A 19,174-nucleotide genomic window follows, 5' to 3' on the forward strand; every position below is an offset into this window, starting at 1 on the left:
GTAAGAAGTAGGCTGGAATTAGTTGAACATCGACATGTTACAGAACAGACCCAGAGCGGGGGTTGAACAATATACTATTACCAAATGGACCTACCCTTGTGCTCCGAAGGGTCCCCCACCCCATATTAGGTTCACCTTGCCAGCCCCCAGGGAAAGACATCTCTCAGTGCCAGAGATTGGTGAAAAGGAAAGGGATTATTTACTTAAAGACTTATACAAATTTAAGAGTAATAACTTAATGTCTTCATTGAGATTTCAAAGTATTTTAGAATACCCACAAACACACAATCTTTCCTTCCCCCTCTGCCCAGTCTGGGGGGTACTCCAGATATCTGATCTCTCAGAAAAGTAATAGAAGTCCATGGTTTTTCACTTCCCAAGCCACCTGGTCCCAAAAATATCCACCATGGCTGCCTCAGTGGGGTTTAAATCCCAGCCACTGTTTCTCTGCTGCACCATGTCTGACTCCTCCCACAATCGGCTACACTTGCCAGCATTTCCATATTTTTCCAGCTTTACTGGGCTGCCATAGTAAGTCTGGGCAGGCGTAGCCCCATGGTGTGAAGCCAATCATCTCCAAGCTCTCACACAAGTGCTGTAATCAGGGGGAGTTGCCTCCCAGTTATATCTTGGGTTGAAGTCACTCCCATTCCCCTGGCTCAAAGCATGGCCACAGCTATTTAACATATCTACAAAACCAGTTAAGAGTTATAGATATGTTAAATGACCGTTCTAGAGGTTATCTGCAAAACTGGTGTTATTCAAAACAATTCTCAATGGCCCTGCTCCCTGCATCCCATCCCCCAGCTCAGACTTGTGGGGGTGAGGACATCCTATATATGTATATTTTTCTAATATTTCCTGGACACCAAGTTCTGGACCCCATTACAAATCCCTATTTGGGGATTTGGCTGCACCCTGTTACAGACACATAGGACATCTACAGTCATTACAAAATGCTAACCCTTCTCTAAAACTGTGCTTCAGCCAAAACACCAAAGGCCTTAAAAATTCAGAGACTAAAACAAGTCTCTGAAAGAGTATATTACAAATACAAAAAGAAGAGAACATATGATAAAGGTAAGTAGCATAGACAGCAAACTTATGATTACTGCATTCAATTAACATAGTCCCAGGAGAAGACAATGGAGAAAAATGGGGAAAATACAATTATCCAAGAAACAGAGGAAGATAACTTTCTACCATTAAAGAGAAAAATCTCTTCAAATTGAAAAGTTTCACTGAATGGGTACAAGAAAACAAATTCTGAGGAAAAATCTTCTCAACTTTAAATTTTATATTCAACTAAACTATTATTAAATTTGAAAAAAAATAAAGACACTTCTCTGTTTAAAGCATTCAAAAATTTTACCTCTCACATACACTCTTTTTCGGGAAAGTTCCTTAAGGATACGTCCCAGAAAAATGAAGGAATATACAAGGAAAACAAGAGTTCTAGAAAGCACGAGTCCAACCAGGGAAAAAATTTAAAAAGTCTTAGAATGATGGCTGCACATTAACTAATCCAGCTTGAATTAGGAGGAGAAAAATCTCTACAAGGTTATCACAGGGAAAGAAAGGCACGTGATAGAAGAGAGTGCGTAATTTAAATAGGGAGGGGGAGGGAAATCAAAGAAATCAAGAATAAAGACAAGGGTAATTTTAAAATTCAGTATAGGTACCAATAATTAATCTTTCAAATATGAAACAAAGTAAGGCAAGAATTGATGCAAGATGGTACTCTAGAAAAATGTTTCCATTTATGGTAGTTAATGCAAAGAAGAGTTTTCTTTTTGTGGCCCAACTGCTTTTTTTAACTACTTGGTATTCTAGAGAAGGAAATTTAATACCCTGATTGGACCAATATTAATAGTAGCCATAATCGTGCAAGTATTGTTCATTGCTTTTCAACTTTTCTATTCATTCCACAAAGAATGGGATTCTGGATTGTGACTGCAGAGCAGAATATGTTGTTAAGTCTGAATAATGTAAAAATAAAAGTGACACTGGCAGAAAACAGTATATGAAAGGAGGAAGAGCAGAAAAAATGGATAGAAATAATATTTTCTTCTTAAAAACTTGGAAATCAAGAAATAATAGAGGAAACTGATGCAGCAAGAAAAAATGTTTAAGGATATTATTTACAGGTATAAAGATAATATAAGAGCTAAAAATTATATGTCATTCATTTAGTGGTGGGAAGCGATATAAATGAGCCAGATCCTTATCCATCACTTCAAAGAGCTAATAAATATGGCCCAAAGTGCATGAATCCTGAAGAACAGAAATATGTTCTCTAGTCTTTTGGCAAAAGGATGCACCAAAAACAAAGGGAAACAGTTAAATGAGATTGACTTTGGGATTGGATCTCAGGGAAAGGAGAGAACTGATGGGACACTGACATACTTGTATTACTTATTGCCATATCCATATCAAATTTGTCGTTTGGTACAAATAATTAAAAACTTTAGATGCACACATGTAAATTCCAGAGAAAGAGGGGTATTTATTTGGGGGAGCAGAACCCTCACTCTCTCCCAGGACAACCCATTTTTCTCTCAGCCTTTTCCTTAGTCGCTGTGTACCACAGCACCTCATTGTCTGCCCTCAATTCTCTTTCTTCTCTGACTCATAAATTACTCTGAATACAGAAACTTGTAATGTCACTGTGACCTTCATGTTTTTCCCAACATTCCTCATCTCTTCCTATACATTCAGTAGAATGTAAATATGTATGTGACAGAATGACATATGCAATTTTTAAACAGGCAAAATATCTTAGTGTTTTAAACAATGAACCGTGTATGTCCCTACCAGGGACCAAACCCTCAACCTAGGCAGGTGCTGCAATTGAGAATTGAACCCACCACCTTTCGTTTTGTGGGAGCATGCTGCTGATTGAGCCACACCAGCCAGGGCATCAGTCTAAATTCTTTTGATTGCAAGTAACAGAAATTAAATTCAAACTTATTAATAAGACAAAGAAGTAATTATTGTCTCCACGATTCCCCAATATAGTTAAATGAACAAATTAGAGAAGTAGGAGTATAGGTAGGCCACACACAAAAAAAAGAACCAGGAACTTAAGCATTGCCAGAATTCCTACCTCCAGCATCTTCTTCTGATTGTTCCCTGCATGACAACTCTTCCTCCCTCCCTGACAACCAGCATTCTCCACGCGGTGGCACCCATGGGGCAAGCGGGATAGCAGGCAGCTCTCAGTCCTCACAGCACCCAGTGTCATCGTCTGGGACACACTTCCTCATGGGCCCAGCTCTGGATAGATGGGCTATGCTCAGGAAATATTATAACTGGACCAGTCGAGCTGTATGCCACATTCCATTACCCTCACCCACGCCCCCAACACATCGACTGTTGTTGATGTATGAACAAGGCAGCTCTTACTGGAACTATATAAGGAAAAGAAGGGAAAAGACACTCTTGAAAGAAGAGAGAGAAGCTATTCCAGGGAGTGGGACTGAGAGATAAAAATACTAGGTAGATGAAATGGTGTTTCTTACTAGGAGATAAAACTATGTCAAAGAAATTGCCTGATGCATAATGATTGAGAGAAAAGCAACATCAGTTTTCACAGCATTGGAACTTTACTATTGAGAGATAATAGTTAAAGCATTAATTTGACTTCATCTTTCATAAAGACCCATAAATGGGAGGAAGAATGATTATTTATCAGCTTAAAGATTATCTAACTCTTGCTTACCACTGCCCTAAAACATTTTATTTGAATATTCTGAAAACTGGCAAAATTTCATCCTTTATATGTATATGTAATTTTAAAACAACTAAAATTCAATTGGATATATGTATGAGGAAAAATAAGGAAGGTGACCAAGCTAAAAGTTTTTATTTAAAACAATGTTTTAGGTTTTAAAAATAAAATAAATGACGGTTACTAATACAGCCAGTTTTCCTGTGTAACTCTGGAAGTAATTCCAAAGAAAAGTTAAATATTCCAATAACTAAAAACATTTGGGAGCAAGAGTAGTATTTTTAAAACAAGAGTACAGCAACCTAGAATAAGTTCTTTGCAATAAAAAGATCACTTAGAGACATGCTTCTGTCATTGGTCTTGCTACTCCATCTCAGGGATTGAGAACCTTTTTCTATAAAAGGCCAAATAAATAGTTTAGGCTTAGCAGGCTGAACCATTACTATAGGACTACTCAACTCTGACACTGCTATTTGAAAACAGCCATAGACAATAGGTAAATAAATGAGTACGACTGTGTTGCAATAAAACTTTATTTACAAAACTGGGTTATCACACTTGGCCTATGGGCTGTAATTTGTTGAGCCATGCCCTTCTCTATCTTAAGCAAATATTCATGCCCTGCATTCTCTCACTCTCTTCTTCCATATACCCTACATGCTTCTTTCACTCTCTTTAAAAGCACGAATGTGAGTATATCACAGTCTATCTTAAAAACCTTTACTGACAATTTCCAGTGCTGATCATGACAGAACAGATTGTATCAGACTATTGTCCCTGCTGAGGATATCTATGAAAAAGAAATGCGCTATAGAACCGTTGTTTAAAGTTAATGGATATTCCCAAGGTACCTGGGATTAGAAGGGCCAGTATCCGAGAGAAAGGAAGCACATTGAGCTCGCCTGCTCCTTCAAGCCCTCCTCTCATGCATTTTCCAATTCACAGCACAGTGCACAGGGGCCAAACTGAAGAAAGCAGAGTAGAGCTTTGTTTCTCACAGGACAGAAGAGGCAAGGCCCAAACTCCTGAGTCAGTCAGGGCTTGAGGACCAAGTCCCAGAGGAAAGGGAATTTTCTGCCCAACAGTCTGCACAACTTTCACTGTTCAGGCATTTGCCAACTCCTAGGGTGTAAAGGACTGGGAGGCTCAGAAACCAAGTTCTTAGCTTGAATACAATAGCTTGTTCTGAACTTTGCACACCATAAACATTTAGGAGGCAAATATTTAGTCAAGAGACAAAAGACATGGCTTTCATCCTCAACATACTTACTATCTAATTGAAAATACCTAGTATGAGCAAATGAAATTATATTAAAACAACAAGCTACAAAGAAATTAACACAGAATAACAAAACATAAACACTGACCAACCATCAAAATCTTTAAGGTTCTTCAACCTGACATTCTTTAAACCTCTATGATTTCAGTTCACCAAATCCTCTTCGTCAGTTCCTACATAGGTCTAATTAATCTTGTTAAATCCTTTTTCCTATAGATCAGGTTCAACTTCCTTGCCTATTTCCAAAAATATGCAAGACCAGTTTTATCTTTCAACTCCTCCAAACTGTGACAGTCCCCCATACACTATTCACATTCGTGTTTGTAACCTCACACAAGAAAGCCTCAAGATGCTTTGAAATTGTAGATACAAATCTTTTTAAAAACTGCCTGTTAGTCTGTTCTTCTCATCTGTTACTTAATTTAAATACCTCCTCAGGTAACCTACCTGAGGTTACCTGTTAAAGAATTACAAGTGCATTGTTCTTGTAGAAATGATACCAATTCATTATGTAACATTCTAAACATGAAAAAAATTAAAACTCACTTGGTATCACTTGGTAGCACTCAGTAATAATTATTCTTAATATTCTTGAAAATGTTTAAATAAGTGGATCAATGGATCATGTGATGGGAAGAATAATGATTCCCCCCAAAGATGTCCACAGCTCAATCCCCACTGTCACATCATCTCAGTGGGAAAGGGACTTTGGAGATATACTTAGGGCCAACAACCTTGATACAAGGGGATTATCCTGGGACCTCTGGGTGAGCGCAGTCTAATCACACATCCTTAAAAACTGAGAATTTCTCCAGGTTGCAGTCAGAGCAATGCAACAAGGAAAGCAGGATTGGAGAGATATGGCATGAGGGCTCAGCCTGCCTTTTCTGGCTCCGAAAATGAAGGAAGGAGGACATGAGCTGGGAAATGTGAGTGGCTTCTTGACACTGAGAATGGCCTTCAGCTTATAGATGACAACAACAAAAAAATGACAACCTCAGTCCTATAAACTCAAAAAACTGGGAAGAGCAGGAGAAATATTCTCCCCTAAAACAAAGTCCTGCCAACACCTTGAGTTTAGCCCAGTGAGATCCATGTCAGACTTCTGCCCTATACAACTGTAGTTCTGGTGATTTGTTATGGTAACAATAGAAAATCAATATGTATACTAAGTAGGAAACTGAATGCAGGACTTCCCCAAAATGAATCATTCTATATTTCCTATTTTTAGAACAAAAATTAACTAATTGAATTATATATAAATTTAATAAAAGCTAAAAATTAAAATTAAAACATTTCTTCACTGTAAGAAATGTGTTTCTAAAAATAAAATCATTTAACATTAAAATGAGATTATGAAAAATATTGATATTTTGGAAACAGTTTTTTTAAAGTTAAGTTTCTGATTTAGGTAGTTAGCTATTCTTGCTATGAAAATAAAGAAATCAGCATATTCCCACTTTTTCCCATTTCTCTCCCACATCACCAAATTTTATTAATTATATAACTCATTTTATTTTATCAGAGTGTATAACATTGACATTTTGTTCTCCAATCATTATTTCCAAGAATTTTTCAGTGATTATTTTCTATGTTCCAATGCTTAACACCAGTCCTTTTTACCATGGCTTTTTTATTTGTGAATTTTTAATTTTGATTATCTTTTGGTTGGCTGTCATTACCAAATATTTATTTTCAAGAAAGACCATTGAGTGTTGTCTTCCCTGGGTTCTTGCATATGAAGAAAGCTTTAAACTTGAAGCTTGAGGGATAAGATGGTTGAGTATAGAATTTCCTGGGTATATTTTATTTTCTTCGGAAATGTACAGATATTGTACCACAGTTCTCTGGTGTTGCTGTGGGAAGACTGGGAGGAGCTTAATATCATGTTTGCAAATGTTTTTATCTTAGTTTTTTCTCCTGATTAAAAAGGATTCTTTCTTTCTCCCTGAAGTTTTCTAGAATATATCTCTGTGGGTAGTTTTATATCAATTGTTTTCTAGGACTGTTTATCTATCTATCCAAGTATTTGTTTCAGGAAATTTATCTGCTACTATATCATTCTATAGGGTTTTTTTTCCCTGTTCCATTTTTTGGAATCTTTTCTTCAATAGCTAATAGGGCTTTTTGGTCATGCTCACTCATTTTTCTTGCTATATACCTATCATTACTGCAATGTTTTAATTTTTTCTTCCATTACTTTTCTAAACATTGCAATCTCTCCACATCCTCCAGTTTTTTAATAATATTTTCCTTTGAAAACTAGCTTATTTCCTTCGCACTCTTCTTAAAGAGAAATCAGCGAACTGCATTGTCTTAAACCTAAAACTTTTGCCTTTCCCAGTTTAATTATTTCTGTAATATATTTTTTCATCTGCCTTCTCTTTGTTATTCTCTTATATTTTGTAGTTCATGTTTGTGGTCCCCATGCTAGTTCTTCTACAATTATTACTCATCTTAAAATGCAGCTGACCACTTAGGAAAGAATGTGTAAAGGGATGAAAAGAGGGGTAAAGTCAAAGCAGCCAATAGTTTCTATGGGATGTGCGTCTTGAACACTCTCTTAACAAGTCTGTTATTACATGGGGGAAAGATTTGGCTAGAGAAAGCATATAAAATTCTTGCTGCCACTGAACACATTTTTTAAAACCATTACCTTTTCAGCTATATTGGAAGGAATATATTGAATGATACTTATAATGAACAGACATCAGAGATGGTTTGCTTGATGTACAATTCAAATATCAATGTTAGACTGTGCTGACTTGTAAACTACAAAGCATGCCTTACACTGCACCTTATACCAACCCTCTTTTTTTTAATATTTTATTTTTTTATTTTTAGAGAGAAGAGAAGGGAAGGAGAAAGTATGGGAGAGAAATATCAATGTGTGGTTGCCTCTCATGTGTCTTCTACTGGGGACCTGGCCTGCAACCCAGGCATTTGCTCTGACTGGGCATTGAACCTTCGACCCTTTGCTTCATGGGCCCGTGCTCAATCCACTGAGCTACACCAGCCAGGGCTTTACCAACCCTCTTTTACCTATTGCACCCCCCCCCACCTTAGGATGGATGATTTAAAAATAAAGAGTTAGATGGTTTGCTGGCAGGTTGTTGCCAACAAAACCAACTTGAAGTTCAGGTCACATTGCTTTAAATATCAACGATGATATAGTGAGAAACAAGGATCTTCAGAAACAGTAGAACTTAGACTCGGTTATTTAGCCTTTTAAACAACAGGTAGATCTTCAACCATATTCTGAAAAGATCTGCACAAAGCCCCTAAGACGTTTCTGCTGCAGTTTCAGATCGTTTCCACCAAACAGGAGTGTGAGGTGGCCCATCGTAGATTTAAACTTTGTTGATATCATGTTATCAGGCATTTCTTTCTAAAATAGATGAATTTCACCTCTGTGGAAGATCCACTGAAGCAAATAAGCCTCGTTGTGACAGTCGCAGCAAGAGTAACAGGGAACTCCTCCGCAGTTACAGTTCCTCATTCGAAGTGCTGACCACTCACTTGAATGTGCAGATTGTAGTAAATTCCATCTGGGGCTCGATGAAAGTTTCATCCGTGGTGCACTATGCTTAGCTTTTTGCTTCTCAAATTCTTAACCTTCCCCCGTATTTACATTAAGCTAACGTGCACTCAGAATTTACTCTGACCTTCTAGCCACACACTAAAAAGATTTTCCATCGATCACATTTTTTTCATCTCTTGTTAATTACAGTTAAATATGTACATGCTGTACTTTTCCCATTATGGCTGACTCACTGTGTACTTCAGAATTTTCTCACTGTCAGATGTCTAAGTCACAATGAATTTCAATACTTATTATCTCATCCCTTTTCATTTTTTAATTCTCTCAATTCTGTTTACAGGACAACCTATAGGTCTCCTTACTAGAATTTGCAACTTTACTCTTATTGTCATGTTGACATTAATAATACTCCTAGAACTCCTCAAAACTAAACAGGAGCACAGCCAACCTGTAGGCTTTCAGAAATGACAATGCTGAGAATAAGTTAGCTGCGTGTAGCCAACACCCACCTGGTCTGTTAGGATAGTGCGCTCTAGTAAATAGCTTTCTTGTTCAAATATTTGTGAAAATATACCTCTTTGAATTTTGAAAGGCAAATCCCTAATTTAATAATACTGCTTTTCCTGGGTCAATGATCTCAATTAGAAGTATGGGCAAATATTGTGACATATGCCCTGAAAAGTATTAAAATACTTGGTTAAAAAATAAAAATAATTGGTGCTGCAGAGATCCTTACTGAATCTCAGTTCTCACATGAGGAAAATCTTGACCACCACCCCCTACTGAGGAGATAGATTTCGTTCTAATGATTACCAGATTCTTTTCTATATGGTAGTTCTTTCTCCTTTAAAAGTTTAGAGCAGGTTCTTCTGCTTAATGCTTTTAAAGTTAGGAAGTAGATTCTTATATTTTTATTTTCATTTGCATAAATGTGCAGGTTGCCTCTGAGACCCAAAGAAAGCCCTCTTGGCACAATTGACTTTTAGACAGAAAGCATACACTATTTATTTCTGATTTGCTGAACTATTTAGCTCATAGATTTAAAGTACATACCTCCCACATTTTCCCTTCTTAACCCAGCACCCTATATAGGGCAAAAGGCATATTATCAAATATTTTTACCATAAGAAAGAGCTGATTATTTGACATTTGTGTCTACCATGCAATAAAATAGTATTAAAATCTTCTAATTCTCTGCATGGCTTCAAATATGCTTTCGACATGACAGTCTTAAATCCAAGTCCAAGATGTTGGCTAAAAACTGATAAGAATCTCCTTGCCATCAGCATTTATCCACAAGTTCCTTAAAAATCCCACACAGAATTAGTTTTTGATCACAGCCACTAAAGACAAAAAGGCATATATCATTACTTCCATTTATTTCTTCACAAATACACACTTTCCAAAATTGAATTCTATGGTTTTTCTAGAAGGAAAAAAATGTGATCCTTGGTACGATTGCTGTTGTTTAGGATATCATTGAAACGCATTTAACTAGGCATCTACTGTTTGGGGAATTTGCAGTGATTGAGTTCCAGTTCATTACTTTCAGGGCTGCGATGCTATTGTCAGGGCCTCAAAATCAGTCAGAGAGGCTACGGTAGCACAAAGGCAATTATGCTGCAAGAAAAATGTTGTCCACTAATCAGCTGGCAATCAATTACTAAGAAGAGAAGATAACCCTCTCCCCACTCAAGCTCTTCAGTATTAATAGTGCCATCGTGTAATTACTTTCGGCTTGGGCAGGTGCATGAAAGGACAGACTCTATAGCACACTGCATCGAAGATTAATGAGTTCTGTCAATTTGCCCAGCAGACATCTGATTCTCCAGCTTTCTGTAGCTACTAGTTTTACACTTGCCTCAGGGTTTTTCCCCCCTGAAAAAAAATTAGCTAGTCATTTAAATACATTCAATAAGGATACATCTTTAGGGAAGGAAAAAACACCCCAATTTTGCAATGAAGTACCAACCAAAAAGATTCTTCATCTGAAATATTAACATAGCAAGTGGCTCATAATGGCAGTATTATTTTAGTCATGCTTCATTTTTAGATGTCGCCCTTAGTGAGGTACAGGATCCAGAGGCCATAGAAACCCGTCCAAGTGGGATCATGTAAACCCAACATCCCTGCCCTTCCCCATTCCCCTGGCTGGCACAGCAGCTGAAAAGGGAAAAAACCGTAAGAGTGCCAGTAAACAATGGAACTGTTTTAAAGGCTCCTACAATACAAATGGCTTAACTAAGAAGGAAGATTTTTAGCCCACTGATTTTCTGGGTAAAAGCCACTGAGACTTCCCCACACCCCACCCTATAGGAAAATGCAGCATTGGCCCAGGGAAACTGGTCACCCGGGTCTATACATTTGCGTCAGGACGGGAATTGCCTATAAACTGAAATGAATATCGGGAAATTTGCTGTTGCTCTAAATTGATATTTTATGGCCCAACTACTGTAAAATCTCATAATCTTTAAATACACGAGGTCAATGTACTAAATGGCTATTTTATGATGCTTCCTAAAGCCTCCGATTTGTTTCTCATGAAGACCTAAGTCTTCTTAGTTCACGGTTCTCCCTCAATTGCTCTTTCCATGAGTAGTTGAATAAAAGGAGGGAAAAAAATTGACTTAGAAACACTAGCTGTTCCTTTACCTTTCTGCCTCCGTTTGATGCTACAACCACCACCCATGAAATTTTTTTTAGACTACATTTATTGGATATTAGATTTTGTTAATTACCTCTTTGTATTAATTTCTCCTGAAACAATGCCATCAATCATTTCCAGGAAAGGGGAAAAAATAAAAACAAACAAACCAAAAAAAAAATCCCAGCCCAGCCATAACTTGATTTTCACATAAATGTATTTAGGCCTAATGCTACAGTCCTATTTATCACTAATCTGTGTTCATTGGTTTATGCAGTTTAAATTATTGTTTTCGAGAGTAAGAGACAATACAGTGGGGAATATTTTTGATCCGGAGAAACTGTTCCTAACAAGACAGCAGTACCTGTGCTCCCTCGGGAAAAAACAAACATAGAAGAAGACGTCATATGTCTCTGAAGCCACTGATCTCCAAAGTTGGAAATATTTTGAAACCCATATCAGACAGAACCTTTATCAAAAAGAGATGAGAGGCACATTATCAAAGCCATGACCTTATACGAGTCAACAAGGACTAAGGCCATCTTACCCCACACTGTGAAAATAAAAACTTAGCTGCTTGAATTTTTCTTCCTATACTATTTTTGCCTATGTCGATATCTTTTTATTCATCTAAGGGTGGCAAAAGAAATTATTTTCCTTAAATATCTATTCTCTTCTAATGAAGCCCTTGGCTTTCACACTCACTGAAATATACAAACGTATGAATATTTAATTAGTACTTCAGTACAGTTCCAACTGCTAATTCCTGGTCAACAGAAGCTAGTTACTTTAGAAACCAACATTTAAGATCTATTCGGATGTTCTGCGCAAGAAAGAAAATCTAAGTAATATAAATGAAATGGGTAGGCAAGGAAAATAGGCAATCCTATAAGCAATATTAACACTCTGGTCCAAAGGAAACCTAGGTTCGTTAGTATGTTAATATCACTGCTCTATTAGTGGATGTATTATTCACTGATCCTAATGGGTATATTATTATTAGATGAAAAAAGACAACTCTAGGTAGAGATATAAAACATCTGGACCCAGACTACATAAGCAGAAGAAAATCTGCATTTAATTTCAATACATCACTAAAGCAGAGGAGATAAGAAAACTTGAGGGCCTTCAAGCTGCACAAGGTTATAGCGGAACAGGGTGACTTCCACCTCCGACCCTCATCAGTCCTGGGGTGTGTTTCATCCAGTTGGTTCTCTGTCATCAGACAGAGCACTTCTCAGGTAGAGGCTGCCTTTAACTCAAAAGGCTATGACAGCTGAGGCCAGACTGTCCCTCAGGGCACTCCCTGCAAATAGCTTCAGAGAGGGGTCTGCTTGCATACCTGCTTCCATATAGAGGAAAGCCTGGGACCACCGAAACAGAAGGGCATTTCCTGGGACCCCAATCTTCGCAGCTTCTTTCATGCTGGAAACCAATTGAATCAGCATGCTCTGAAATAAAATGTCTGAAAGAAACAAATACCATCTAACTGTGTTTCCAGGTCTACGAAATCCCTGGAATCCCTGTACAGAACTTACCTAGTACACTGAGGGGCTAAATTCCAAAAGCAGAACACATTTACAACTAAAGCCCTCAGAACAATTTTTTTCAGACCTGCCTTCTCTATAAACACCCTCAGAAGGTACTCCAAATATAAAACCATATAACTTTGTAAAATACAATTTTATATCTTTTTTAAGATTTTATTCATTAATCTTGGGAGGGGAAGGGAAGAAGAAAGGAAGAGAAATATCAATGTATGGTTGCCTCTCATGTGTTCCCCACTGGGAACTGGCCTGCAACCCAGGCATGTGCCCTGACTGGGAATCGAACCACGATCCTCTGGTTCACAGGCCCATGCTCAATCCACTGAGCTACACCAGCCAGGGCCAATTTTATATCTTAAATGTAAAGTAAAGTCCAAAAGCATTTTATTTTCAACTCTTATAATGATAAAAAATTAAAAATAATAGCTAACACTTTGTGTTTACTGAAGTACTCAAGTCAGGTATGATGCTTTAAATATGTCAAAATTTTTAATCCTCATAACAACTCTTAAGGTAGGTACTATTATTATTCTCATTTTACAAATGAGGAAACTAAGGTGCAGAGAGGTTTGGTAATTTTCTGTCAAATAACTAAGCAGCAAAACTGAGATTCAAATTCAAGAAGATTTCCTTCAGAGTCAATGTTTTTACCACTACATTATGAACAGAATTTTTAAAATAATCATACATAATGAAAAAGGACAAAAAAAGAAATAGTTTTTAAATTGTATAAAATAGACTCAATAACAAGCATCACATATAATGGATCAATATTGTGATAAAGCTATTCAATCAGCCTAACATATCAAAACACCCCATTTGCAGGCCCAAGTTTGAGGCAGTTAAATTCCTGAATTCATCCAAGTTTGTCTTCAGTGATCACCAACTAATTTTTGTGGTGGCTGGCACTGTGCTGATTGCATCACTAGATTTCATCCATAAGGCATACAATATTCTTCTTCTGGTCAGAGTGTCTAGGAGGATCAGCATGGACAGAAGCTCATCTCTTTCTTAGAGGACTTACTAAAGATTGCGAGAAGTCCTCAGCATCCCCCAAAACCCCAACTTCGTGTATATGGTCTACCTCTATTGCTCAACCTTTGGTAGGCTTCAGACGGAGGCCTGAGACACACTGATAACAGTTTAATCAGCTGCCTTACTGTATCATTTCTGAAGCAGGTTCAACTACAAATAATAGAAATTAAACTTATGGTGGTTTAAACCAAATGGAAGTTTTTTATATTTGTTTGTTTTGGGGTTTTTGTTTGTTTGTTTCCACACACTAAGAGACCAGGTTATGGACAGTCCCCAGCTGGTGCAGCAGTCACTCCATGGCAGCGGGCAAAGCCTTTTCTATCTCTGCTTCACCATATACTTGGAGTGTGGGCTCCGTCTGAATAGCCTCACACACCACAACAGTGGCACAGACAAGAGAAAGGGGGAAGGATAAGGTAAGAGGCACATGCCAGGTGTCATCTAAGAACTTTCCTGCAAGTGTGCTATGCTAAGACTATAAACAATTTTATGTCATTGTCCAAAACTACAGCACATTGCCATCCCCAATCAGCCAAAGAGTCTGGGAAATGCATTTTTTAGCTGGACACTTGGCCACCTGGAAGAATAACTTGGGTCATGATAGCAATAAAATGGAGTAGAACTGGGTTGTCAGCTCTCAGTCCGCCACACTCACATCAGTCATGCACGGGAAACCCCTGACACTGCTGTGTCTTGCCTCTGCCTAACCCATTCCATAATCTGGAATCTGTTGACTGCAATTCTGATATGTAAGGATATTTTAAGTTGTTAGTGGGAAAAGCTCCAAAGTAGCTTAAGTATAAAAGAAAACTAATAAATTCACATAAATTAAAACCTGGGGTATATTTGCTTCAGGTACAGCCAAACCCAGGAACCAAAACAGTGTCATTAGCATTCTCCTCTGCCTCTTTTTTCTCCTCTTCATCCTCCTCTTCCTATTAGATCAGCTTTCCCTACGTAGAGAAAACAAAATGCCTGCTGGTCATCCACGTCCTGTAAACTTAACCATTCCCAGTGGAAACAGTGATTGTGTATTGGTACCGAGGTTCCGGAGAAGAATGACAACTCCACGTTTAAGGGGTCCCCAACTCCAGTGGGAATGCTGTAAATTTGGGGTGGGGATCATCTTTGTGAAAGTAAAGTACTGTTCTCCAGCTCATTTGCAATGTTTTTAAAATGTATGGCTCTTATTTAGTCTGTGCTAGTGTTCATTATCATTATATAAATATCCCTTTGACTGTAAAAACCATCAGACTGGGCATCAAATCCCAAAAGGTATCCCATCGCTTCTCAGCCTTTTGGCTAAGATCAAATGTAGTATCTGTTCTTATCAGTTTAATATCTGGTACGTCCTCTATCCAAAAGGTATCCCAAAGAGCAGAGGCTCTGCCATGTTACACAGAAAAGAGGTTCTATGCCAAATAAATGTCAGAAACCATGCATACTACATCTTATTCTTATAGAGTTAAAATGTTCATTAATATAGTACGGACTCCAGAAGGTCCTGGAATTAGGAACTATATAATTTTATATAATCCAGGATTTTTCAAACTTTACCACACAACAGTTTTTTGAGTTGAGTGAACAAAATTCATCCCTACAAAGCCAGCCCTTGGATTAAAAAAAAAATTGAAAGGCAAGAAAGAAATGAGAATTATAATATATATTTTATAATGTGTCACCCAATCTGCTGCTTACCTGTAAAGACAGAGTTCCATGTCCATGGCACAATGCAGGCCATAATTACAGCCACGGGAAGCAGGTACCCAAGCAGTGAAAAGATAAGGGAATGACTCACTTTGGTATATCTTGGGATATTGAGTTATTTCTTTTAAAAGCAGCTGTGTCTTCCAACAAGAATCCTAGTGCATTTTGACAGGATAATGCTGAATGGTTCATGTTGTTTACTATTCAGTGTTTCAGTTACTTAATTGTACACTGAAGTACCTGGAAAAGAAATATCTCTTCTATGTATAACATACCGAGCAGAGTGTTGCAGAGATTGAAACTACATGGCTCTCTTTGTACTCTGGCATGTTGCTCAGTGGTTTAAACATCAATTGGTTCTCTTTGTACTTGATGTGGACAATAACCATGAACCTTAGCAACAACTGAACTGGTTTAGTGACCATCTCTCAGTACTCTTTCTGCTTCCCAGTATTCACTGCGCCATGCAAGTTATTTCTGCTATATGAGTGCCCCATTCTGAGGCAGACAAAATGCCCTGACAAAAGCAACAATAGATAATATTTACTAGGCATTTAGTATGTGCTATGTGTATGGGCTCTGCCCAAATAATTGATCTGATCCCCACATATCTTAAAGTCCTATGGAGTCACGATTGTTCCCATTTCATATGAATCCTAGTCATCATGCCCTGGTCATTTTCCACTTTAGAAAATTGCCACTGATTTACAGATAGGGCAGGACAGTTCCCATTTCTTGACCATTTGACACAGCACTAGATGTAGCATTTTGTGTGGGTTGCAAACATAAAAAGTTGTGTAGAGGATGTGAACTAAGGATTACGATTGAGGGACATAGTGGGTAGTTAAAATCAAGAAAACAATAACTTCCCGCAGCATATATATACCTTTGAAAATCATCATCACCTAACTGCTAAGCCATCCAAAGTCTGGATCAGATGCTATGTATAAAGTCTGTTACATCAGAAGAAAGAAAGAGGCAGGAATCCATTCACTGATATTGTGCACTTAAAAAAAGTATTTGATTTGAGCATTTAAAATATTGTGCACCACTGCCGGTTTAATTTTTATAAATGCTCCCTCTCTTATAGATCTTCTCAATAGCCACATCAGAGGGAAGTGAAGCAAGAATAAGCTCCTCATTCAGGCACTCAGTACACTCCTGCTTGATTGGAATGGATATTGTACATAATATGTCCCTACAGATGTTTCCTCCGTGGGGCACATTGAATTTCATTTAAATGCCAAGGCACAAAATCTAAAACAATGTGACTTTAACAAAAAAATCTGATGAGGAATTTGATGAGAAAATGGCAAGAATTCCTGTGGCATTTGGGTAACAATTTCCAGCCTTCATTTTAATAGAATAAACAGGATCATATTTCATTCAAATCTGGCAATGAGATGAGCTTTGGGTATTACATTGATATAAACCAATAAAGAATTTGCAAATTTGAAGCACTAATTAACAGACACAATATTAAATGAAAAAAGTTTGCTCCAGGGGCAAATATATTTTGAACACTTTAAACTTTTATTAAAAGATTTTTTTTGAATCACTTCTTTTGTAGTTTACACTTTTGCTGGGTTTTATAATGGTAATGTTTTATAACTGTAATGTTTTCAAACTGATACTTTTAGTTCCAAATCTGATATTCTTTTTTTACCTTTTGAGGCAATACATCAATGTCACAGCATTTTGTAACGCACAAGAAAACAGGCCAAAACACAAGCCCAAATATTGCAGATAATCAAAGCAGGCTTCATTTAAGATATTCTGTCATTGTTAGAGACCAAGAAACTATAGGTTGACCACCACAGGTACATCCTATAACAGCGATTTGGGGGGTAGTTGTCCCCCCTTTCTTAGCACCACCTTTGACTTGGGTATAGCAAATTAGACCAACTACCCCCAAGAGCAAGGGGAGTTCTCAGAAAGGTAGTCATAAGGGCAGAAAGATCTCATCCTACCACCTTGGACTGGAAAAGAGCTAAAGATTTTATCCATAGCCCTAACTAGTATAGCTCTGTGGGTTCAGCACCATCCTGCAAACTGAAATGTCGCTGGTTCAATTCCTGGTCAGGGCACACGTCAGGGTTGTGGCTGGGCCCCCGGTTGGGGGCTCAAGAGCCAAAAGATGTTTCTCTCTCACATTGGTGTTTTTTCTCTCATTCTCCCTCCCTTCCCCTTTTTCTAAAAATAAACAAGGAAAATCATAAAAAGATATTTTATTCATAAAATGTGATAACTGAGTTCCACTACCACCATTCTCAAGGGTGTATGTCCAAACCCTATGTGAGCCTTTGTGACTCCTTGTCCCCCAGATGTCTCAAAGGTGCTAATTGGAACGCTGTATCACCTGGATGAAAATGTGAAGGGAGGTAAAAAGATGTGTGTGAGTAGATGCAGTATATTTAAAACTCAGGTTTTGCAAGCAGACAACAGTTCTTAAATGAATGACCTAGTAGTTTTTAACACCATGGGAAAATTCTTTCATAATAGTTAAAGAACTCTCTGAGGTCTTGGGTTACTGGTCACAATGGCACTACAGAAAGAGAATGATCTGTACCAAATTGCAATGCTACACGGAGTTACTTTCTTGAGACTACAATATCTAAGACATATATATCTAAAGACTCACACTTAAGAGATATGCCATAGCAACTGCCTCTCCCGCTGGTTCTGGGCCTCACCAGCCCCTCCCCCAGGAGACCCTTGCAGTTTGCCAGCCCAGGCTCTGCTGTAACCATGTGCAGCCGAAATGTCTTGACCAAAAGTGCTTATATGTCGGAGGAGATGCGACAGCACCCTGTGGAATGTGCTACTCAGACGTTGGAGAAATACAACACAGAGAAAGATATTGTGGCCCATATTAAGAATAAGTTTGGCAAGAAATACAACCCCACCTGGCACTGCATCATGATGAGGAACTTCAGTAGTTACATGACACATGAAACCAAATACTTCATCTGCTTCTATCTGGACTAAGTGGTTATTCTTCTGTTCAAATATGGCTAAAAGCATGGACTGGACCACGCACCCAGCGGCCCATCCAAAAATAAGGAGTGTAGACTAAATGCCAAAGACCAGAGACTGAAATCTTTAACCTTGCCTAAAGGAACACCTTGATCTTGAACTTTATTGTACTGTTTTGTACAGGGAATTCCCTGTATTCATTTGTGATGATTATGAAACAGTAGCAAAAATTAAAAATAAAACAATAAAGACTCAATCTTCAGAAAATGGGAATGTCAGCTAGAATGTTAGACAATCAAATATGTGAGACTGAGCTTCACAATAGGTATGGTAGGCTGGCAAGTGTATGTTTTCGTTTGAATGTGTGTATTTTTAAACGAGTGGTCATTTTATTGTAAGCATGTATTCAACAGAAGTCAGCTGGTATTAATATTACCTATACCAACAATTCTGCAATTTGTGCCCTGCTTATAGGTTTTTACCAAAAATAAATTCATTTGCATTCTAACTAAATACTACATTTTCCGAAGGGAAGGAAAGGAAAGGGGGATTAAGTATAGTACAAGGACCTTTATATACATTTCATCTTCAGATGCACCTATGAGACAGGTATTACAACACCTATATTACAAATGAGAAGAATAAAACCCAGAAAGGTTAAGTAACTGGCCCTAGATCACACAACTAACCAAAAAAAAAGAGTAAAAATTTTAAA

At 37.7% G+C, this 19,174-nt stretch overlaps 1 protein-coding gene and 1 pseudogene across 1 annotated transcript; both read left to right on the forward strand.

The window, feature by feature from the left end:
- Positions 1 to 15,058: 15,058 nt before the first annotated feature.
- LOC119042778 (uncharacterized) lies at positions 15,059 to 15,215 on the forward strand (annotated as a pseudogene).
- A 3,016-nt stretch (positions 15,216 to 18,231) lies between these two features.
- On the forward strand, positions 18,232 to 18,471 carry LOC119042746 (dynein light chain 1, cytoplasmic-like). Its single transcript, XM_053655388.1, has one exon. It carries the CDS (start codon positions 18,232 to 18,234, stop codon positions 18,469 to 18,471), a length of 240 nt encoding a protein of 79 aa, XP_053511363.1.
- The last annotated feature ends 703 nt before the right edge of the window (positions 18,472 to 19,174 follow it).

Source organism: Artibeus jamaicensis, unplaced genomic scaffold (genome assembly GCF_021234435.1).
Source record: "Artibeus jamaicensis isolate MK-2021 breed Jamaican fruit bat unplaced genomic scaffold, CSHL_Jam_final scaffold_1019, whole genome shotgun sequence".
NCBI lineage: Eukaryota > Metazoa > Chordata > Mammalia > Chiroptera > Phyllostomidae > Artibeus > Artibeus jamaicensis.

Bases quoted from the DNA above. Each gene is read 5' to 3' on its own strand.
- LOC119042746 (XM_053655388.1), top strand. From the start codon at position 18,232: ATGTGCAGCCGAAATGTCTTGACCAAAAGTGCTTATATGTCGGAGGAG.